Here is a 24,847-nt window from a genome sequence, read left to right on the forward strand (position 1 = left end):
AGCTTATTCTCAAAACACCTGGTTTCTGCCTGCAATAATTAAATTTAACACATGTAAATTTTAAAGACCTTTCTCCCAGTCTCTCCATCTCTCTGTAGAATCTGAATTTCAACTACAAATAAATAAATAAATAAATCTGCCAACTTGTGGCACAGTGGGTTGAGCTTCTGCCTGCAACACTGCCTTCTTATATGGGCAACAGTTCAAATCCTGGCTACTCCTCTTCTGATGCAGCTCCCTGCTAATGTACCTGGGAAACCAAAGAAGAAGATTCCCCAAGTGATTGGGGTCCTCACCGATGGGGAAGATCAGAATAAAGCTCTTGGCTGCCGGCTTCAGCCTAGCCCAGCCCTAGCTGTTGTGGCCATTTGGGAAGGAACAAGCAAGAGAAAAGTGTCATTCTCTCTCTCTCTTTCCTCTTCCCTCTGTAATGCTTTTCAAATAAATAAAACTTGACATAAAATAAAAGAAAAATATTGTATCTGTTTTCAGAATAGTAATTGTTAAGGCTTGAGAGATGGGTAAAGGGGTAATAGAGAAAGATTGGATAGAAGATATCAAAATAGTGAGAAAGAAATCGCAAAGTCTTCACATTGCTAGAATGGTATAGTGAAGATAGCTTATGGTAATGATAATGCAATTTATCTGATATTTACATCATCATGTGAAGCAGTCATTGTCAGAACCACACTATGTTATTTATTGACTGATGGCCTCACAACCAGCCAGATTCATCTCAAATGTTCAATTTTGAGATACCCATATTGAAGTATTTGTTTAGAATCTCCATATACTAAAACATATATGGAGAAAATCCCTAACTCAAAATCAAACCAAAAAAAAAAAGGAGGTCTCTAAGCCATTGCAGGTTTGAGTACAGGCTGCAGGTGCAGGGGGAGCACTGTGCATTTGCTGCACAGAAGTAGGTGGCTGAGTCAGCAACATGGGCAGCTGAGATGTGCAGCGAGACCTGCTTCTCCTTCTTGTTCAGGAGCACAGTGAATCCTTTGTCTTCTTTCTTGTCCATACTTGAGAAAATAGTTATAAACAACTGGAGGCCTTCTCCGGGTTCTTGCTTATACCAGTACAAGGTGGTGGTGGTACTGTCTGTGTACGTGCAGTTGATGACACAGTCGTCTCCCTCCTGGACACTCAGGAAAGCAGGACTCTGCTTCATCTGCTCTGCTCCACTCACACCTGTGCAAAGGCAGAAGTCAGGAAAATCGTCAGGCCCACATTCCCTGGAGGAAATACCGATTCCTCAAACTAGAGCTAAGCAGTTGGGAAAAGCCACTATCCTACTCACACTTCCAACGAAGATGTAGTAAACACCCTCTTCTCCCAAAACTCCCAACTCACAGTGCAACCACATGAGCACAAGGAATGCTCCTGCAGCTGTCCTCATGGCTCCTCCTCTCGGGACCTGCAGTCTCCAGCCGGGAGAGCTACTTCGATCCTCCGTGGCTTCTTCCTTTCCTCAAAGGACCCAGAGGAGATGTCTTAACACACTGCAAAGGCATCTGCCTCTCACTTACCCCTTCTACAGCAATCAGCTGCTATCAGCCTGTCCTACAAGGGTGCGTCAGCAGAGACGCTCTGCCCTCTAGTGGCCAGATGTGAGCTGCCAAACTCCGTGTCCAAATCGGATTTCATCTTCACAAACTTAATCCGAAGATTACAGGGAAGGGATGGAAAGAGGAGGGAGGAGGAGAGAGGAGGGAAAAAGCAGGGCAGGGGATGTGAGGAGAGGGGAAGGCAGGAAAGAGGCAACATGAATATGTCAAGCAAAGTAAATTTCAGGGAAATGAGGCAGATTAACAGAAAGCTAACTTCATGTAAATGTAGGGTTCAGAATTTCATTTCATCTTCTCAAGAAACAACTGGGAGATTTTAAATCAATCAGAGATTTTAAATTTTCTTTTCATGATTATTTCACCAAAGGATTGCATATTTGAAGTCAGGAAAATGCTGGTATTTTTTTACACCAAGTACTTGAAACCTCAATTCTCCTAACTCAGACCTCCGCTACTGTTAAAATAGGCTAGAGATTCACTCAGCCAGTGTTCTCATCGTTTTCCTTCGGTGCTGAAGAAGAAAACCCAGGGCTAGCCTCCCTGGCCACTTACCAAAAGGGGAACAGTCATCACAGCCTGCAGTCTTGAAGGGCACTGTTTATTCCCATTTCATAGATGGGAAAACCGAGGTTTTGAAAAGAAGTGTGGAATCTGAAACAAGGCATGTTCATTCACAGCCATGATCTTAATTATATCTTATTTACTTGGTGCAATGAAGAATTGTGAAAAAACAGACCCTAAATCCAGGTATAATATCGTAAGTCAAGCACAATTTTCTCCTATAACACAGAGTACATTTTTTTAAATATATTTTTAATTTTTATTTGGAAAGTCAGATTTATAGGGAGAAGGAGAGACAGAGAGAAAGATCTTCCATCCACATGTTAACTCCCCACGTGGATGCAAAGGCAAGAGCTGAGCTGAAATGAAGACAGGAGACAGGTGCTTCCTCATGGCTCTCCCATGCAGCTACAGGTCCCTGTCTTTGGGCCATCCTTTCCTGCTTGCCCAGTACAAAAGCAGTGAACTGGAAGGGAACCAGAGCAGCCAGGATAGAAAATGGAGCCCATTTGGGATCCCAGTGCATGCAAGACAAAGGCTTTAGTCACGAGGCTACAGCACCAGGCCCATAGACTACATTCTTGTCTAATGGTCAGGGAGAGGCATGAGACAGGGAGAGGAGTGAGACACTCTGACAGCAGTGACCACAGCGCACTCGTGTCTGCAAGACAACAGGGGACAATTCGTGGATGAGAACGAGGGCCCGCTCATGTCATTCCCCTAATACTCAAGACTCTAACCCTACATAGCTCTGGCTCTCCAAAACCTTAAATGTAACTATTAATTTTAAGGCATCTCGATCCTTAATATATTTTGAACATTGAAAATGGTCTTATCTTTTTATACTCTGCAAAATGATGCTTCAAAATATATGTGCATTGTGAAATGGCTAAAGGGAGTCAGTAAACACACACATTGCTTTACATGGTCATCATTGATCTTAGGGAAAAGAAGAATTCTCTGAAACATTGTTAATCATACAGCAAACTGTTACTCACTGTGGTCACCAGCTTGTCTAAAACACCACTTGAACTTCTTCCTCATGACTAAAAGAATTTTGTACTTTTAGAAAAAAACATCTTTCTTAATCTCTATAGCAACTCTTAAGGCTGATTTTATATAGGTTCAGTCTGCTGGATTTACGTATTTATTTCACAATCTCGATCACAACTCAAAGTAGTCATATCACAATGCAGAAAAACCCAGACCTTCCAGCTATTGAAGAATACATGAACAAATGTTGGGTATTCATGCAACATAATTTAATATGTCCCTAAAAGAAAAAATTTTGGAGGCCCAGTGAAGTAGCCTAATGGCTAAAGTCCTCATCTTGCACTTGCCAGGATTCCATATGTGTGCCAGTTCTACTCCCAGCAGCCCTGCTTCCCAGCCAGCTCCCTGCTTGTGCCCTGGGAAAGAATTCAGGATGGTCCAAACCTTGGGATCTGCACCTGCATGGGAGACCTGGATAGGTTTCTGGTTCCTGGCTTAGGATTGGCACAATTCTAGCCCTGCAACCACTTAAGGAGTGAATCATCATACAGAAGCTTTTCTTCTCTGTCTCTCCTGCTCTCTGTATATCTGACTTTCCAATAAAAATGAAATTTAAAAAGAAAGAAGAAAATTTTAATGCATGACAAAGCATGGACATGCTGAAACTGGTATACAAAGTGAAATAAGAAGACTGACACAAAACAACAAATATTTTGAGGCTTAACACACATAAGATACCAGGACTACATAAATTTCTTAATTCCATTTGCCTTTAAAAACAGAAAAAAATTACAAAACAGAGAAAATGAAAGTTGGCTTAATCATCAACAAATCTCTGTAAGACATTTAAGAAAGCTGACAGCTGTCATTTCTATAGATAACTTTATCTTGGAATCAGAATATGGTTTGTTTGCATAATTTGAAAGGAACATCTAAAACCATGGGTGTCATTCATTGAAAAACTTAAGGTATATATATATCAACTTCTAAATCAGAGTTACAGGAAGGAGGAGAGAGACAGAAAATCCTCCATCCTTAGACTCACTCCCCAGATGGCCAGAACAGCCCCATCTGGGACAGGCCACAGTCAAGCGCCCAGAGCTTCATCTGGGTCTCCCACATGGGTGGCAGGAGCCCAACACTTGGGCCATCCTCCACTGCTTTCTTCCAGGCCACTTGCAGGGAGCTGAATCAGAAGTGGAGCAAGCAATGCCAAAATGGAAGCTGGTGTTTCAGGCGTGATTTTGCCTGCAACACAACAATGCCAGTCCCAAATAGATGTCATTCTTCAGGAGCCAAACCAGTGAGCCTAGGCCACAATGTGCTGTAGATGTGACATGGTGATGCAAAGAGATGGAAGTCCAAGAACAACTGAGGCTCAGAACTGGGCAGTCACAGAGCCTGTCCGGAAGTGCCCCAGCTGGACTCGCGGCACAGAACGCAGCATTCCTGCAACAACACGCACCCTGACCCCTGGCTTCACAAATGTCTCTAGACCAACTCTGACCTCACTGCACACACATCAGAGAATCTCTCTCAGGTTTTAAACTCACAAGTGTCCCTGGAATAAAATGGAAAAGTGTGGTGACCTATGAAATTGATAACACCTCAAGGAAGGAAGGAGAACTGAGGAGAGAGCAGGTGACTGAGGAATGAAATGCATCTGAAGCGGGAGAATATTGGGAATTGCCTACACATTAAAAAAAAAAAAACTCAGAAAAAGAAAACATCTGAGACCAGAGAATACTGTCTCCACCAATACGAGATGAATGCAGAAGAAATAGAATGGTGACTCATGAGTTAGTAAACTAAGGTTATACAATATTCAGCAAACTGTGATATGCCTGGATCAGTATATAAATTAACTGAAATTTTGACCTCTAAATGCAAGTCTGTGTTATCTTCATCCTAATAAAGCTTAATAAAGAAGGAAAGTCAAATGTTAGCCATATTATTTCATACAACAGGAATACAAGACATCCTAACTTTCTTTGAGGAAAAAAAAAGATTTACTTATTTTTGTTGAAAGGCCAACTTATACAAAGGAGAAACTGAGAGAAAGGTCTTCCATCTGCTAGCTCACTCCACAAGTGGCCACAATGGCCATGCTGATGCAAATGAAATTAGGAACGAGGAGCTTCTTACACATTTCATTTGGGTCATGATTCCCAAGGCCTTCTGCCATCCTTTACTGCTTTCCCAGGCCACAAAAAACAAGCTGGATGGGAAGTAGAGCAGCCAGGACACAAACCAGTTCCCATGTAAGATCCTTGCGCTAGAAGAGGAATGATTATTCAATCAAGCCATTGCACCAGACCCAAGACGACCTAATTGTGCACCTTCCATTTACTGTATTTCCCACACCCCACACTGAATAATTTTATCACCAGACATGATCAATGCATCCTATGTTTTAAAAAAAGATATAAATCCTTTCACCAAGAACAGAATTCTCTGACTTTGACATCAGGGTGTAGAAATATCACCGCTAAGTCAATCCTACAGTCTTAGACTTCAACTAGATATCAGAAACTGTGCTCAGAGGCTCACCAAAAACATTCTCAAATTCACTGGGTGGCTTTGAAGCTGACTTTCAAGAAGGGCATTTTTTGAACTACACAAATAAAAGTCAAACACAGGTCAATCCTTCACTCAAAGGACAGAAATAAGTATGTCTTCAGCCCTCGTGCAGGTTTGGGTACAGGCTGCAGGTGCAGGGGGAGCACTGTGCACTTGCTGCACAGAAGTAGGTGGCTGAGTCGGCAACGTGGGCAGCTGAGATGTGCAAGGAGACCTGCTTCTCCTTCTTCTTCATGAGCACAGTGAACCTTTGGTCTTCTTTCTTGTCCATACTTGAGAGAATGTTTATAAGCAACTGGAGGCCTTCTCCGGGTTCTTGCTTATACCAATAGAAGTAGGTGGTGACACTGTCTGTGTACGTGCAGTTGATGACACAGTCGTCTCCCTCCCGGACACTCAGGAAAGCAGGGCTCTGCTCCACCTGCTCTGCTCCACTCACACCTGCAAAAAGGAGAAGTCAGACACAATCGTCAGAACATCACCCCCGCTAGAATGCATTTTTTAGAGTAATTTCAGGCTACCTGTAAGAGGGCACCCTCCCCTCAGATTTCTAACTAACATTTGCTCAGCCTCCCTTTCCCCCAATGCTCCCAACTCACAGTGCACCTGCAGCCACAGGAACAGGAGGAAATGTCCAGCAAGCGTCCTCACGGTTCTGCCCATCCTCACTTTCGAGCCCCAGGCTGGATACCCATCCATTCTGTGAGGCTCCTCCTTCCTCAGACACTAGGTTTCTGAAGCTTTCTGCGCAGCCTTTTGCCTCTGCTGAGCCTGGAGCCTGCCCGACATAGTGCTTAGTCACAGAAACACTGCCCTCTTGTGGTCAAACACCAACTGCTCGACCTTCGGGCCAAAACAAATTTCATCATGAGGCCTGCCTTCTCCACATTAAACGAACGCAGCATCAGATCAAATACAGAAACTTCTAAGTGTGTCCTCAGAAATGACTAATATCAGCATAGAGCACACTGTCAATCAAGTTTTAGTATTCCACTTCATTGTGTCACTGCACACTACAAAGAGATGTTTAATTAATTTGACATTACAAGTTTTCCACATTCATTCAACCACAGGATTGGCCTATTTGAAATCAGGAAAACGCTACGAATGTGTCCATGAAGCAATAGAAATGTTAAATCCTCACCCACACCTACTTTGTATATTGACCGCCTTGATTCAGCTCTAATACAGGAAAACTTTGCACAGTCTGTGTGTACGCACACAGACTGGTAACAGAGACAGTTTCACAAGGTATGTCAGAGGGAGCTGCTGCAGACACTGCTTGCTCCTCCTCTTCCCGTCCTGCAACTGGCCGTGGCAGGGATCAGTAGTGGAATGCTCCTGTAGTTTAAAAATAATAATAATAAATTACAGAATGAAGCAGACAAGAGGAGGATGCACTATGGTGAGTTTATAGTATTAGCGTAACCAACGAAGGAGATTAGCTTGCAGAATGTGATGAGAAATCTGATGTGTCCATAAAATCTTTTCTCCTGGAAGAATGGGTTACCTGGATTCTCTGTGTGTGGGTGAATTATTGCCAGCTTTTGACTTAAATCTGCAGACTTTGGGGAAACATCAGTCTACAGGTAGATATAATGTAAACAAGTACACCTGTTCAGATATGTTTGTATTTCATAATAGCAAAGCGAGTGCCCTCAAACACGACTACAGAATAATCTGTCATACACCCCTTTCTGGTTCGGCAGAAGAGAGGTGGGTTATTTACTTTGTTTTGCTTTGTTTTCTATTTTGCCACTGCTAACTCAGAGTCCAGACTTAAACTTTTTCCTAGATTTTGTTCCCAATCATTGTTTGGCTTAAGGACTTATGATAACATCCTTCACTCATTAAAATTTCTCTCCAAGCCATGTCCCAGTTGTTTCAATAGCTAAGATCTTCATGGCAGAAAGAAATCAGAGACAGAGTTCTTCCATCTCCTTACTCACTCCCCAAATGCCAGCAACAGCCATGGCTGAGCCAAGCTAAAATCGGAAGCTCACAGCTCAGTTCAGATCTTCCACATCAGTTGCAGGAAGCAGAGCCCTGGAAGTGTCACGTGAGTCCTCACATCAGCAGGAGGCTGGAGTAGGCTGCAAATCCAGCACACCAATATGGGCTACAGGCATCCCAAGTGGTGGCTTCCCCTCAAGGCGCGGCACCTCTCACAGTTCATTAGAAAGCCCAAGTTCTTCATCAAACCTGCTTCATTGGGCAGAACTTGAATCCAAACGTCATCAGGTTGAAGGGAGTTGCTAAACTGTGTCTTCTTTCTCAGCCTTCTAATTGTTGTTCTCCACTTGCTTTCTCAGAGTCTCATGCTGATCTATAATTTCAGGAATAGATAATAGGGTGGTATCTAAAGACTTCAAGACTGCTCCCCCTGTGAACCCCTTTTTCATGATGCCTTCTCTAGTCCAACTACTCTGGAAACACCAAACTCCAAACACTGACTCTTCAGCCCAGTATGTCACCTACTCCCTACGTGTGCTTCACTTCCCCTGTGCCCTGCACTGACCTGCACACCTGACCCAGCATGTTTCTGTCCTTGTGCCACATCCGCCCAATGTATGCTTCTTTCTAGTGACTCTCCAGAGTCTTCAAGTGGCATTTTCAAATGTGTTTGTTTTAATAGCGTAAGAAGTCGATTAATCCAACATCATTTAGTCATTATAGGTAGCCAACTCTAAAACATACTATTAATCTGGGTACTTTGTAGTAAATTATCCAGAATTAGTTTCATTGGTTGCAGCCAAACTCAAACACTACCGTACTTAGAAAAAGCATTTGGAATTCAAATGAGGTACTCTGTGAAATCACCTGGCAATCGTCCCAGTGGCCATCACATAGCAACCCAGGTTCATTCACTCACCTTCTCCTTTTCCTCCCATTCCCCCTGGTCCCATAAGGCTTGGAAACTGAGACATAGACAGCCAAGCACACACACATATGCACATACACTTGTAAAGAGATTCATCTGTTGCAGTAACTCAGGGTGGAATGAATTTAAGAGTGTTATCACCATCTCCCCTCATATTAGGGAGACTCTAGTCTTTCAGATTTCTAGATTTAGTTTTGCTGTGTAAAACCTAGCACATGGAGGCTACCATGTGGCACCAATTATAGGCACCGGCTCCTGTCCACACTATTCCACTTCTGATCCAGCTCTCTGCTAATGTATCCGGGGAGGCAGCACAAGGTGGCACCTGCCATCCATGTGGGAAGCACAGATGAAGCTACTGGCTCCTGGCTTCAGTCTGGCTCTGCACGCCTTGCAGCCATCTGGAGAGTGAACTAGAGGACGCTGGGGGATGGAATCACTCTCCCTCTTGCATTCTCTCATCTCTCTCGTCTCTCTCTCCCTCATTCCAACTTTCCAAATAAATAATCATTTTAAAAACACTGTCAAATTCTCCTCCAAACAATCATTATAATCCTCAAATTTACCAACACACATGTATCACACAGCCTCATTATGGCTGCCAAGAAAAATTGAAAAGCAAATATCAGATTTTTAAATTGGGCAGTTCTGACAATATGACAAAAGAAAAGAAAATATTATCATTTGCTCATTATTTCAAGCCTATACAGACCTACAGTACACATCACAGACACAGTGGGCTTTTTAATTCATTTACATTTTTTGAGGATGTGTATATATATATATATATATAGAGAGAGAGAGAGAGAGAGAGAGAAAGAGAGAGAGAGACAACTTGCACCTGCTGATTCACTCCCCAGATGGCTCCAGAGGCCAACCTTGGGCCAGGCAGAACCCAGGAACTTCTACCACGCCTCCTAGGACCACACCGGCCTCCAATATCACTTTTTACCATGTGATACAATCACCTGAAAACCTAGCCTGGAATCCAGATTTAACATCATTCATTAAATACAATTTTCTCCCAGACTGTAGATAATATTCTGGTGCAAAATCTCATAGAGATGAATGAGCCACATATACACAAAGAGTAAAATTCCAGGAGAGCTATGGCTTTTGCACCCAGGTCTCTGACAGGGGCAGCAGAGCACAGCTTAGGAGCACATGCCACATAATATGGTCCCAAAACCTCGGATCTAACCTCACATGTCTCTAACTCCCCTTAAAGATTCAATAGCAAGGACCCAGCACAGTATCTTAATGACTAAAGTCCTCACCTTGCAAGAATCCATAAGGCACTGGTTCATATCCCAGCTGCCCACTTCCCATCCAGCTCCCTATCTGTGGCATGGGAAAGCAATTGAGGATGGCCCAAAGCCTTGGGATCCTGAAACTGCCTGGGAGACCTGGAGAAGCTCCTTGCTTCCTACTGTGACTCCACTCACATGGGATGACTAAATCTTGTGTATTTCTTAATTCCCTGGTGCCTACACATAGTAAAGGCAGAGAAATTACATGGACTACATATTTACCCTAACATCAACTGTTTGCTTGAAGATTTTGAAGAGAGTAAGCGTCTGTTGACTTTTTTCCATTTTAGTAAGACTTGCGTCCAACAAGGAAAATAGTTTATTTACATGTTATGGAGGAGATTCAAAATACCATCATTGTCACGATCTTTTTGAGTTTTAAATAAAACTAAATAAATATTATTCAAAAGGCAAATATAGATAGAGCAAGAGAAACAGAGAGATCTTCCACCTGCTGGTTCACTATCCCAAATGGTTTCAACAAACGGAGTTGAGCCCATCCAAAGCCAAGAGTTAGGAGCTTCATCCGGGTCTGCCACATGAGTGCAGTGGTCGATGCATCTACCATCTTCTGCTGCTTTCCCAGTCCATAAGCAGGCAGCTGAATTGAAAGTGGAGCAGCCAGGATTCAAACCAGCACCCACATGGGATACTGACACTTGCTGGTGGAAGACTACCTTGATGTGCCACTGTGACGCCCCCGTCACTGCCATTATGAAGAAACCAAGCCAGTGATCCTCGGGCACAAAGCACTCTCTCTGTTATAGTCACACAATGATACAAGGAGATGGAAATGTGAGGACTACAGAGGTCTACAACCTGACAGACACAGAGCCTGCCTGGGAGGACTGAGGTCTCCACATGGAGGATGCAACACTCCTGGCCTCTGCCTTTGCAAACCCCAAAGCAACCCTGTCTTCTCTATACACACCTGAAGACTTCTTTATCAATCACTACCGTCAAATTCAAAGAAACCTAACTTGCATGTTGAAAATATCCTATGTGAAGAGAAGAGTGGAAGACCTATCGGGTCCATTATTATTCAACACTTCAAGAAGAAAGGAAAACTAAAGGAAGAGTGCACGTGGGACTAATGAAATAAGTTCTTTCTGGAACAGGAAAAATGTAGAATGTCTCACAGTTCAAAACCTATCTACATAAATGAATACATCTGCATGGAGATAGTCTTTCAAAAAAGGGGATGAATACAGGAGAATTAAAATAGTGACATAAAATCAATAAAAATTTGTTTTTATGAGATTGAGCAAATGTTAGGATATTACATTAAGAGAGAATCAGAATATTAGTCTGTGCAAAATTATTTTTTTTAAAATAGCAAATATTAGCCACGGGTAGTTTGTGTCACAGGATTATAAGATGTTTGAACTAAATGTCTTATAATGATACATTTGTCATGCCACGCAGTTAATAACTTCATACTCAGAGAGACAATAAGGGGCATGGTAGCTCAGTAGGAAAATCTTCTGTTTGTAGGTGTGTATGGGTGCTCAATCATGTCCCTGCTGTTCTACCACCAATCTAACTCGAGCTTATGTCCTGGGAAGGCAAGAGGATAACCAAAAGCCTTGGAATGCTGCACCAACCAGGGAGGTTTAGGAAAAGCTCTTGGCTTCAGATTAGCTCAGCTCCAGTCATTACGGCCACTTGGGAGTGAACTAGCAAATGAAAGATCTCTCTCCCTCTACCTCCACCCATCTCTCTCTCTCTCTCTCTCTCTCTCTCTCTCTCTCTCTTCGTCTCTCATCCTCTTTATAAATCTACCTTTCATATAAAAACAAATACATCCTTGAAAAGAAGAGGAAAACAGTAACAATATTCTAAAAAGATGGAAAACTTTCATCAGGTACTCAGCCCTTCATGTCATGCTGTCCAAGGCGGTTAGGTGAGAAATCTCCATGGCAACCATAATGTCAAAACACAGGCCACATGATTTAACTAAAACCACAAACTTTCAACACAGTTTCTTTCAAACTATTCTAACTCTCTTATGGTCATTTGGAAGATGAATTACTTGAAATACATCTTGGAGCATCAATAGGTTTTTAAAACACAGAAGATCCCCATCTCAGAAATCGACAATACATGACCCTATCTCAGCCCCATTGCAGGTTAGAGTACAGGCCGCAGGTGCAGGGGGAGCACTGTGCTTCTGCTGCACAGAAGTAGGTGGCTGAGTCAGCAACATGGGCAGCTGAGATGTGCAAGGAGACCTGCTTCTCCTTCTTGTTCAGGAGCACAGTGAATCTTATCTTTTCTTTCTTGTCCATACTTGAGAAAATAGTTATAAATAACTGGAGACCTTCTCCGGGTTCTTGCTTATACCAGTACAAGGTGGTGGTGGCACTGTCTGTGTACGTGCAGTTGATGACACAGTCGTCTCCCTCCTGGACACTCAGGAAAGCAGGACTCTGCTCCACCTGCTCTGCTCCACTCACACCTGTGCAAAGGCAGAAGTCAGGAAAATCGTCAGGCCCACATTCCCTGGAGGAAATACCGATTCCTCAAACTAGAGCTAAGCAGTTGGGAAAAGCCACTATCCTACTCACACTTCCAACGAAGATGTAGTAAACACCCTCTTCTCCCAAAACTCCCAACTCACAGTGCAACCACATGAGCACAAGGAATGCTCCTGCAGCTGTCCTCATGGCTCCTCCTCTCGGGACCTGCAGTCTCCAGCCGGGAGAGCTACTTCGATCCTCCGTGGCTTCTTCCTTTCCCCAAAGGACCCAGAGGGGATGTCTTAACACACTGCAAAGGCATCTGCCTCTGACTTACCCCTTCTACAGCAATCAGCTGCAATCAGCCTGTCCTACAAGGGTGCGTCAGCAGAGACGCTCTGCCCTCTAGTGGCCAGATGTGAGCTGCCCAACTCCGTGTCCAAATCGGATTTCATCTTCACAAACTTAATCCAAAGAATACAGGAAGGGATGGAAAGAGGAGGGAGGAGGAGAGAGGAGGGAAAAAGCAGGGCAGGGGATGTGAGGAGAGGGGAAGGCAGGAAAGAGGCAACATGAATATGTCAAGCAAAGTAAATTTCAGGGAAATGAGGCAGATTAACAGAAAGCTAACTTCATGTAAATGTAGGGTTCAGAATTTCATTTCATCTTCTCAAGAAACAACTGGGAGATTTTAAATCAATCAGAGATTTTAAATTTTCTTTTCATGATTATTTCACCAAAGGATTGCATATTTGAAGTCAGGAAAATGCTGGTATTTTTTTACACCAAGTACTTGAAACCTCAATTCTCCTAACTCAGACCTCCGCTACTGTTAAAATAGGCTAGAGATTCACTCAGCCAGTGTTCTCATCGTTTTCCTTCGGTGCTGAAGAAGAAAACCCAGGGCTAGCCTCCCTGGCCACTTACCAAAAGGGGAACAGTCATCACAGCCTGCAGTCTTGAAGGGCACTGTTTATTCCCATTTCATAGATGGGAAAACCGAGGTTTTGAAAAGAAGTGTGGAATCTGAAACAAGGCATGTTCATTCACAGCCATGATCTTAATTATATCTTATTTACTCTGTCCAATTAAGAATTGTGAAGAAAAAATCTACCCTAAATCCAGGTGTAATATCATAAAGTCAAGCACTATTATCTCCTATAAGAGAGATTATGTCTTTTTAAAAATACATACTTTGGGCCCGGCGGAGTGGCCTAGCGGCTAAAGTCCTCACGTTGAACGTGACGAGATCCCATATGGGCACCGGTTCTAATCCCAGCAGCCCCACTTCCCATCCAGCTCCCTGCTTGTGGCCTGGGATAGCAGTCGAGGACGGGCCAAAACTTTGGGACCCTGCACCTGCATGGGATACCCGGAAGAGCCTCCTGCATCCTGGCTTCAGATCGGCATAGCATTAACCGTAGCGGTCATTGGGGAGTGAATCATCAGACGGAAGATCTTCCTCTCTCTTTTCCGTTCTGTATATCTGACTTTCAAAAAAATAAATAAATCTTTTTTTAAAAAAATACATACTTTTTAATTTATTTGGAAAGATTTACAGGGAAAATTACAGATTTACAGGGAGAAGGAGAGACAGACAGAAAGATCTTCCACCCACACGTTAACTCCCCACGTGGATGCAAAGGCAAGAGCTGAGCTGAAATGAAGACAGGAGACAGGTGCTTCCTCATGGCTCTCCCATGCAGCTGCAGGTCCCTGCCTTTGGGCCATCCTTTCCTGCTTGCCCAGTACAAAAGCAGTGAACTGGAAGGGAACCAGAGCAGCCAGGATAGAAAATGGAGCCCATTTGGGATCCCAGTGCATGCAAGACAAAGGCTTTAGTCACGAGGCTACAGCACCAGGCCCATAGACTACATTCTTGTCTAATGGTCAGGGAGAGGCATGAACTGCGTGGGCAGCCAGGAGTGAGACACTCTGACAGCAGTGACCACAGCGCACTCGTGTCTGCAAGACAACAGGGGACAATTCGTGGATGAGAACGAGGGCCCGCTCATGTCATACCCCTAATACTCAAGACTCTAACCCTACATAGCTCTGGCTCTCCAAAACCTTAAATGTAACTATTAATTTTAAGGCATCCCGATCCTTAATATATTTTGAACATTGAAAATGGTCTTATCTTTTTATACTCTGCAAAATGGTGCTTCAAAATACATGCGCATTGTGAAATGGCTAAAGGGAGTCAGTGAACACACACATTGCTTTACATGGTCATCATTGATCTTAGGGAAAAGAAGAATTCTCTGAAACATTGTTAATCATACAGCAAACTGTTATTCACTGTGGTCGCCAGCTTGTCTAAAACACCACTTGAACTTCTTCCTCATGACTAAAAGAATTTTGTACTTTTAGAAAAAAACATCTTTGTTAATCTCTATAGCAACTCTTAAGGCTGATTTTATATAGGTTCAGTCTGCTGGATTTACATATTTATTTCACAATCTCGATCACAACTCAAAGTAGTCATATCACAATGCAGACAACCCAGACCTTCCAGCTACTGAAGAACGCATGAACAAATGTTGGGTATTCATGCAACGTAATTTAATATGTCCCTACAAGAAAAAATTTTGGAGGCCCAGTGAAGTAGCCTAATGGCTAAAGTCCTCATCTTGCACTTGCCAGGATTCCATATGTGTGCCAGTTCTACTCCCAGCAGCCCTGCTTCCCAACCAGCTCTCTACTTGTGCCCTGGGAAAGAATTCAAGGATGGTCCAAACCTTGGGATCCTGCACCTGCCTGGGAGACCTGGATAGGTTTCTGGTTCCTGGCTTAGGATTGGCACAATTCTAGCCCTGCAACCACTTAAGGAGTGAATCATCATACAGAAGCTTTTCTTCTCTGTCTCTCCTGCTCTCTGTATATCTGACTTTCCAATAAAAATGAAATTTAAAAAGAAAGAAGAAAATTTTAATGCATGACAAAGCATGGACATGCTGAAACTGGTATACAAAGTGAAATAAGAAGACTGACACAAAACAACAAATATTTTGAGGCTTAACACACATAAGATACCAGGACTACATAAATTTCTTAATTCCATTTGGCTTTAAAAACAGAAAAAATCGGGCCCGGCGCGGTGGCGCAAGTGGTTAAGTCCTCGCCTTGCACACCCGGGATCCCATATGGGCGCTGGTTCTAATCCCGGCAGCCCCGCTTCCCTTCCATCTCCCTGCCTGTGGCCTGGGAAAGCAGTCCAGGACGGCCCAAAGCTTTGGGACCCTGCACCCACGTGGGAGACTCAGAAGAGGCTCCTGGCTTCGGATCGGCTTGGTATCAGCCCGGTGCGCTCACTTGGGGAGTGAATCATCGGACGGAAGATCTTCCTCTCTGTCTCTCCTCTCTGTATATCTGCCTTTCCAATAAAAAAAATAATAAAAATAAATCTTTAAAAAAAAAAAACAGAAAAAAAATCACAAAACAGAGAAAATGAAAGTTGGCTTATCATCAATAAATCTAAGACATTTAAGAAAGTTGAAAACTGTTATTCTATAAATTACTTTATCTTAGAGGCAAAATATGATTTGTTTGCATACTTTGAAAGGAACATCTAAAACCATGTGTGTCATTCATTAAAAATATATATATATATATATCAACTTCTAAATCAGAGTTATAGGAAGGAGGAGAGAGACAGAAAATCCTCCATCCTTAGACTCACTCCCCAGATGGCCAGAACAGCCCCTTCTGGGACAGGCCACAGTCAAGCGCCCAGAGCTTCATCTGGGTCTCCCACATGGGTGGCAGGAGCCCAACACTTGGGCCATCCTCCACTGCTTTCTTCCAGGCCACTTGCAGGGAGCTGAATCAGAAGTGGAGCAAGCAATGCCAAAATGGAAGCTGGTGTTTCAGGCATGATTTTGCCTGCTACACAACAATGCCAGTCCCAAATAGATGTCATTCTTCAGGAGCCAAACCAGTGAGCCTAGGCCACAATGTGCTGTAGATGTGACATGGTGATGCAAAGAGATGGAAGTCCAAGAACAACTGAGGCTCAGAACTGGGCAGTCACAGAGCCTGTCCGGAAGTGCCCAGGCTGGACTCGCGGCACAGAACGCAGCATTCCTGCAACAACACGCACCCTGACCCCTGGCTTCACAAATGTCTCTAGACCAACTCTGACCTCACTGCACACACATCAGAGAATCTCTCTCAGGTTTTAAACTCACAAGTGACCCTGGAATAAAATGGGAAAGTGTGGTGACCTATGAAATTGATAACACCTCAAGGAAGGAAGGAGAACTGAGGAGAGAGCAGGTGACTGAGGAATGAAATGCATCTGAAGCGGGAGAATATTGGGAATTGCCTACACATTGAAAAACTCAGGAAAAGGAAACATCTGAGACCAGAGAATACTGTCTCCACCAATACGAGATGAATGCAGAAGAAATAGAATGGTGACTCATGAGTTAGTACACTAAGGTTATACAATATTCAGCAAACTGTGATATGTCTGGATCGGTGTATAAATTAGTTGGAAATAAGTCAAAATGTAGGTTTGTGTTTCCTTCATTTTAATAAAGCTTAATAAAGAAGGAAAGTCAACTGTTTGCCATGGTATTGTTATATAGCAAGAATATAAGACATCCTAACCTTCTTTGAGGAAAAAAAAAAGATTTATTTATTTTTGTTAAAAGGCCAATTTATACAGAGGAGAAACTGAGAGAAAGGTACTCTATCCGCTAGTTCACTCCACAGGTGACCACAATGACCAGAGCTGATCCAAAATGAAGCCAGGAGCTTCTTCTTCATCTTTCATACGGGTACATATGCTGCTGCTTTCCCAGGCCACAAAAAAACAAGCTGGATGGTAAGTAGAGCATCCAGGACACAAACCTGCTCCCATGTAAGATCCCTGCACTAGACAGGGAATGATTATCCAATCAAGCCATTGCACCAGACCCAAGACTACCTAATTGTGTACCTTCCATTTACTGTATTTCCCACACCCCACACTGAATAATTTTATCATCAGACATGACCAATGCATCCTATGTTTTAAAAAAAAGATATAACTCCTTTCACCAAGAACAGAATTCTCTGACTTTGACATCAGGGTGTAGAAATATCACCGGTAAGTCAATCCTGGTGGTGTGGTTCAAGTGGAGATCAATAACTCTTCATAAACTCACTCAAAACATTCTCAAATTCACTGGGTGGCTTTGAAGCTCAGTCATTACAATATAATTCAACTGGTCGTGGTAGGCGCTCTTGTGGCAGCTATTGAATTTCTGTCAGAAGTTGAGCAGCGCCGCTTTTTGTGATATCACCTACGCTACACATATAAACGTTTCAACAGCGACAGGTCAATCCTTCACTCAAAGGACAGAAACAAGTATGTCTTCAGCCCTCGTGCAGGTTTGGGTACAGGCTGCAGGTGCAGGGGGAGCACTGTGCACTTGCTGCACAGAAGTAGGTGGCTGAGTCAGCAACATGGGCAGCTGAGATGTGCAGGGAGACCTGCTTCTCCTTCTTCTTCATGAGCACGGTGACCCTTTGGTCTTCTTTCTTGTCCATACTTGAGAGAATGTTTATAAGCAACTGGAGGCCTTCTCCGGGTTCTTGCTTATACCAATAGAAGTAGGTGGTGGCACTGTCTGTGTACGTGCAGTTGATGACACAGTCGTCTCCCTCCTGGACACTCAGGAAAGCAGGGCTCTGCTTCATCTGCTCTGCTCCACTCACACCTGTGCAAAAGGAGAAATCAAGAAAATCATCAGACCTACATCCTCGGAGAGAACCCCGATTTCTCAAACTAACACTTGGCAGTCTGGTAGAGGCCAGTCTCCTTTCTCAGACTTCTGATGGTCGCTTACTAAGCCTCCTGTTCACCCCTTGTTCCCAACTCACAGTGCAGAGGCAGCCACAGGACCACGATAAAATTTCCAGTAAGCATCCTCATGGTTCTGGCTATCAGCACCTGCAGTCTGTAGACAGGCGAGCTAAGTCTACAATGACTTGTCTTCCTCTGCTCCAAAGCACAGATCTGTGACAGCACAGGCATCCGCTTGCATCTTCAGCCTGTCCTTACCAAGGCTAAGGAAAGCGACCTGGCCTGTTATGCCTCAGGAGAGACACACTGCCCTCTTGTGGTCAGATCCCCCAACTGCTAACCAGATCCTCTTAACACCGGGTGGGTATCTATGGGAAATGATGCAAATCATCAATGTCATGAAGCAAGTTTCACGTGTGTCACCACTCAGAAATGAAGCTGATTAGCAAAAAGTATATCATGAGAATGTAGGGCTCAGGATGACAGCTCATCGTCTCAGCCTATTACTGAGGTATTTTAAATGAACTTGAGATAACTGGTATTCAGTGTTCACTAAAGCAACAGAATCAGTTTACTCCACGAGGGGGGAAAAGTACTCTCTAGAGTCCACAAAATTCTTCCGCCTCTACCTCTCGCACTCTGTGAAATGGCCACTGAGACCCTCAGCCAAATCAACTGCTTAGATTCAGCTCTAATGGAGAAAGATCTCTTTCTATAGGTGAGAGAAAACTTTGCTAAATGCATGACTGCAAGCTCTGCTCCTCCAAGCCTGGCCTTGTTCTATTCTTGTCATTCCAGGAAATATACAGTGCCATGGAGCTAAGTAGAAATGTTATTTTAGTACAAACGGCTAAATTAGACTACATGATTAAACCGGGGGATAATATCACTCAGTTCTTTGCATTAATGTAAACCAAAGGGAAGGCTTTATCCTATAGATTGTGATGAGAAGTTTATGTATGCTCTGAAATCCTCTGGAATCCTTTCTTCTATAATTGTGCTCTACTTATTGGCATGAATTGACAGAAAGGAGCAGAAATGCTCAGAAACACAAGCTATAGAATGCTGCCGTGTAAGCTTCCACTAGGTGCTTTGTTTATTAATATCAAAGTTCATGCTGGGAGCGGGCCTTATGGGGAAACTGTGCTAATGGGTTGCAACTCCCATTGATAACCATGAGAACAAGAGCCGCAGGCAGGTCTGGCTGCACAGGCTGTAACTCCGTGGGAAGAAGTGTGCTCTGGTTAGTGGGATTAGACAAGCTGAGCTAGGCTGCAGCCCTCCTTGGTGTGTGTCAGAACCGAACAGGATGCAGGACATTCTGGACCAGTCTGCTGCACATACAGGCATGCACAGGAACTGGAGCTGAGGACGCGCCTGATGGGGGCTATTGGGGCTCATTCCAACTAGGCTGTAGTTCTTGCTGGTGTGCTTGAGGGCCAAGTGTGTGATGGGCATGGTTTGGCTTAGATGATGACCCAGGCACTTGAAACCCACGTGGAACGATCAGAGTTCCTGGGTCCTGGCTGCAGCTGGCCCAGCCCTGGAGGTTACAGGCATTTGGAAAGTGGAACAGGGGTTGGAAGAGTACACTCTCACTCATTTCTCTCTCTCTCTCTCTCTCTCTCTGTCTGTCTCCCTCTCTCTCTCTCTTTCTTATTTCTCTCTGTACACCTTTAGAAAATAAAATGAGTTCATGTATAAAAACACATAAAGTGACTCTCTGACTCATTCCCTATGGAAGATGACTAGCAAATCACTCACCCTGCTCTATCCCTGCTGCGTGGTTCCTGTACTTACTTTGAAATTTCGTTTGTAGCATTTTTCATGGGGGCCAGCATTGGCAAGCTGTCACCTGAAACACTGCATATCATATGAACACCAGTTCAAGTCCTGGCTACCCCACTTCTGATCCAGCTCCCTGCTAATAAAGCTGGGAAAGCAGCAGATGACCCACGTACTTGGGCCCTGACATGCACATGAGAAACCCAGATGAAGCTTCTGGCTCCTGGCTTCAGCCTGGCTTGGACCATTGTAACCATTTGGAGAGGGAACAAGTGAACAGAATATCTTTTTCTCCCTCTCTGCCTCTCCATTTCTCTTTTCAATTTTGCCTTTTATACAGAACCAAAAAGAAATTTGACAACCATAAATGTCTATATTTTTGTGAGACGCTTTGATAGTTTGACACATGTGTACAGCAAGTACCAAAGAAAAGAGGACTTTATGTTGCTATCTCATTTCATTCTGTTTGAAGCCATCGTGCTGTCTCTCATGGCTCTTCATGAAGTATGTGTTACATTGTGGTGAACTCTCACCACCTCCACCTGCTACTGTGGAACACTGATTCCTGTCTCACTGTGCTTTGCTCCCTGTGGTCCAATTTCCACTGAATTCTCTCCCTGTCCTCTTCCTATTTCTAGTTTCTAGAAATGACTTATCTGTACTGTTTTAAGAGTTGATTTCCTGACTTTGAATCAGCTCAACTCTGGCCCAACAATCATGTAAATGTATATTCCCACTTAGAGCGTACAACAGTTTTCTTTTCACTACATCCTCACATGTTGCTTGTTGTGCTTACAATAATCCATCTAAATAGATGGTATCTCAAGGATCCAGCTACTCGATTGTCACCTGCTGCCTTCATGGTGTTTGTTAGCAATAAGCTGGAATCAGCAGAACAGCACCTACTAATGCTCATGGAAGAGTAGCAGAAAAGAACTCAAGTCCTTAGGCCCTGGTACCCACATGGGAGACACAGACATTGGTTTCACTCCTAGACATTCCTGGACATGTCTTCAGCCAGGCCCAGTCCCAGCCATTGCCGGCTATTCAACAAGTGAGTTAGCAAAAGAAAGATCTACGTCTCTCCATCTCTTTCTCTGTAACTCTGCCTTTTAAACAAATAAATAATAAAGAGGATAATATCAGAGCTCAGAAATATTATCCATCACTACAAGTATAGAAGGATGATGACAGAAGAAATAAAATGGTGAATTAGAACAATCAAGATCTGTAAGACTCGGCAGATTCAAGATGCTCAATTTAGAATATAATATGAAGTGGAAATAATTCAAAACAATCATATAATCTTAATTTTTAATAAAAGTTAACAAAGAAGGAACACCAAATATTGCAAATGACCTATTTCAGCCAGGATGTGTAACTGCATCTGTTTGGTTTGACTTTCATTTGCAGGATATCTTTTTCTACCCTTTCGCTTTCAGACTATGTGTATCCACAGTGGAAGTCTGTTTCTTGTAAGCAGCATATGCAGGCATTTGTTTGCTTATCCAGGCATGATTTATTCGTACAACAGGATTTAAAAGCATTTTTACTTTTTACTTTATATTTAACTGTTCTCCCATACTGTTTTCCCCATAGCTTACATTAATAATTTCATCATCAGAAAAGCCAATACATATATTACTAAAGGATAAAGATCTTTCATGAATTCACTAACCTTGACCTCAACATGTCCTTGGAGGGAGAAAATTCATTTTTGAAAATAAGGTTACCCTTGGAGCTCTGAAACTAACTGAAGACCACTAATTCTCAGGAAGACTTCACTCAAGATGATCTAACATGTACTGGATCACTTAGAAATTGAATTTCTTTCAAATGCTTTTAAATGTCCATATGTTGAAAACAAAATACCAAAAATCCTGACTCAAATATCAAAAAACAGCAGATATTCAGAGTCCATTGAAAACGTTCCCATTTATTCTTTTTTGTTGATTTCTATTTATCAAAGGGCTTGGGATTGTAGCATAGCAATTGAAGCTACCACTTACTCTGTTAGTATCCCATATCAGAAAACTAGCTCAATGCTTTTTTTTTTTTTTTACATATTCCTGCTCCTTAGAGAGTTTGTTTCCTAGTAGGGTGCCCATGGAAAGTTTTGTTGCGACTTGTGCATAACGTAAAGTGTTCTGTTCTGCAATGTTTGTGTTTGAGTGTCAACATAGTTACATAAGCAAAAGATAAAATAAAATTTTAAAAAGAAAAGAAAACCAGCTCAAGTCCCAACCACTCTACTTCCAATCCAGCTTCTGCTAATGTGCCTGGGAAGGCAGAAAAGATGGCCCAAGTCTTTGGACTGCTGCTACCTATTTGGGAGACCAGGATGGAATTGCTAGATCCTAGCAACAACCTGATCAAGCTCTAACTCTTATCACCATTTCGGTAATGAACCACTGAATAAATGACCTACCTGTCTGCCTGTCCCTCCCCTTCCTCTCTTCGTCTCCTATCAATCTTTGTTTTTCTTTTTTTTTTTTATCTTTTTTTAAATTATATTTTTGACAATCTTTACATAGTTAATTGGGGCAAAAAGGTTCAAGGGCTATAGGAAAGTGGGTAAGACTATTATTTCCATATTGTTTCCTTCATGTTTAAAGGGGGGTATTAAGGGAGAAGGCCCACCCAATTTCCCACCCTCCTCAGGTCCCGGTTGTAGGGTATGCTCCAAAGTTCTTGCTCAAGTGGTTTTGATAGTTCACCAGTTATGAATCGCTGCCAATCTTGCCACTCCAAGCACGATGAGGTCTTTGAAGAATCCACCGATTCCTATCAATCTTTGTCACTCTGTCTTTCAAATAAATAATCTTTTTAAAAGGGGGCAGGAGGAGGCATAGATAGAGAGACAGATGTTACACACGTTGGTTCACTCCCCCAAATGACTGCAGGAGTCCTGTTGCAGGTTTGGGTACAGGCTGCAGGTGCAGGGGGAGCACTGTGCACTTGCTGCACAGAAGTAGGTGGCTGAGTCGGCAGGATGGGCAGCTGAGATGTGCAAGGAGACGTGTTTCTCCTTCTTCTTCATCAGCACAGTGAACCTTTGGTCTTCTTTCTTGTCCTGAGTAGAAATAATATTTATAAGCAACCTGAGACCTGCTCCAGGTTCTTGCTTATACCAGTGTAAGGTGTTGGAGGTACTGTCTGTGTACGTGCAGTTGATGACACAGTCGTCTCCCTCCTGGACACTCAGGAAAGTAGGACTCTGCTCCACTTTCTCTCCTCTGCTCATCCCTGTGCAAAAGAAGTCAGACAAGTCTATGATCGTCATGTCATCATTCCTCCCTAAATATTTTCCATAATAATTTCAGGCAACCTGAAAAATGCCAGCCTCCTCCTCAGTCTTCTAATGAACATTTATTAAACCTCTTGTTTCTCAAAGCTCCCAACTCACAGTGCAACTGCAGCCACAGGAACAGGAAGAAAGGTCCAGAAGGTGTCCCCATGGTCCTATCCATCAGAACCTGAACCATCACCCAGGCAAGCTACGTCTCTTATGGCTTAGCTTCTTTCCTCCCGAGCACAGAAGATTCTGAAACTGCCTACACAGGCACCTGTTCCTATTTTTAGCCTGCTCTTACACAAGTCTACCAAAGAGAGCCTGTTCTGACTGTGAAGGACTGTGCTATTTTAACGATTCAGGGGAAGTCAGTGGGGGAGGAGGGAACGTTGGGAATGAAGGGAAGGTGAAGGGAAATTCCAGAACCTATGAAATTGTATTATAAAATAATAAAATAAATAAATAAATCTATTTTTTATGAGAAAATTTTTAAACAAATTTTTTAAAAACCTGTTCTCTATTATGCATCAGCAGAGATAGGCTGCCCTCTTGTGGTCAGATCCCCAATACTAAACCACCTTGCAAGGTCCTCTTTCATCCCAGTAGGCATCTTTTTGAGAACATACAAAGCACCAATGAATGAAATAAAAAACAAGATCCAAATGTGTCTCCAGTCAGAAATGCATTTTGGCAGAGAGCAAATGCATTGAAAATGCAGGATTCAAATTTGTTCATCTTCTCAGCACACAATTGAAACAACTGAAATGAATCTGAGGTTCTTGGTTAGCAGTGTTTACTCAGCTACAGGATTAGTGTATATGACCACAAAAATGCTTGATCCGCAAACCAATTGGAAATCAAAATCCTTCCAGCTCTTAACACTCCTACTATTTAAACTGGACACAGATTTCCTCAGACAAATCCACCATCTTGATTCTGTGTAGCAGAGACAAATCATCTTGATTCAGTCTAGCAGAGAAAATCTTTCTTTAGATGATTTGTAATCACAGAGGTTGCAATGAAAGAAACAACCTTGCTAAATATGTCAGATATGCACACTGCAGTCTCTGTTCCTTCAACTCTGGCCTTGCCCTGACCTTGCCACTCCCAGGAAATGATGCCATGTATCAAAGGAGGAATATTTCCTTACTAAAAATGACTACTTTGTAGAGAAACAGATTAGAGAGGCGATAGGTTTTCATGTGTAAATTGTATTGGTGCAACCAAAGGGAAGGATAAACCTTGTAGGTTGTAATGAGAAGTCTGAAGTAGACTTGGAAATTCCATCTTCTGGGAAAACAGATTATCTCGGGCAATGGATATGTGGCTTACAAGTTGGCAAGAATTGACAGAAAACAGTAGACACTCGCAGAAGCATCAGGCTGCAGGTTGACATAAGGGAAATAAATGGGAGTCTCCTGCAGGTGCTCTAGTGTGTCGTAACATCAGTGAGTGATCTCTCCTCAAAAGCGACCACTGAACGGTCCACAGTGCAATGACCCCTCCTGGGAATGGTGAGCACTTTGATTTCCCTAGATTCCACAGCCAGTGTCTGAAATAACTGTATGAAATGTCAACTGACCCTGTACTCCTCTGAATCCTCTCAGACTAAGTCTCC

At 43.0% G+C, this 24,847-nt stretch overlaps 2 gene segments (V, D, J or C); both read right to left on the bottom strand.

The window, feature by feature from the left end:
* Positions 1–421: 421 nt before the first annotated feature.
* Positions 422–2,205, bottom strand: LOC121148504. The segment is given in 2 exon segments: positions 422–1,197; positions 1,360–2,205. Coding segments are annotated over 2 exon segments (426 nt in total).
* Positions 2,206–5,207: 3,002 nt separating this feature from the next.
* LOC121148490 lies at positions 5,208–23,507 on the bottom strand. The segment is given in 2 exon segments: positions 5,208–6,149; positions 23,344–23,507. Coding segments are annotated over 2 exon segments (423 nt in total).
* Between the last annotated feature and the right edge of the window lie 1,340 nt (positions 23,508–24,847).

Source organism: Ochotona curzoniae, unplaced genomic scaffold (genome assembly GCF_017591425.1).
Source record: "Ochotona curzoniae isolate NIBS_2020 unplaced genomic scaffold, NIBS_Ocur_1.0 scaffold_4701, whole genome shotgun sequence".
Lineage (NCBI taxonomy): Eukaryota > Metazoa > Chordata > Mammalia > Lagomorpha > Ochotonidae > Ochotona > Ochotona curzoniae.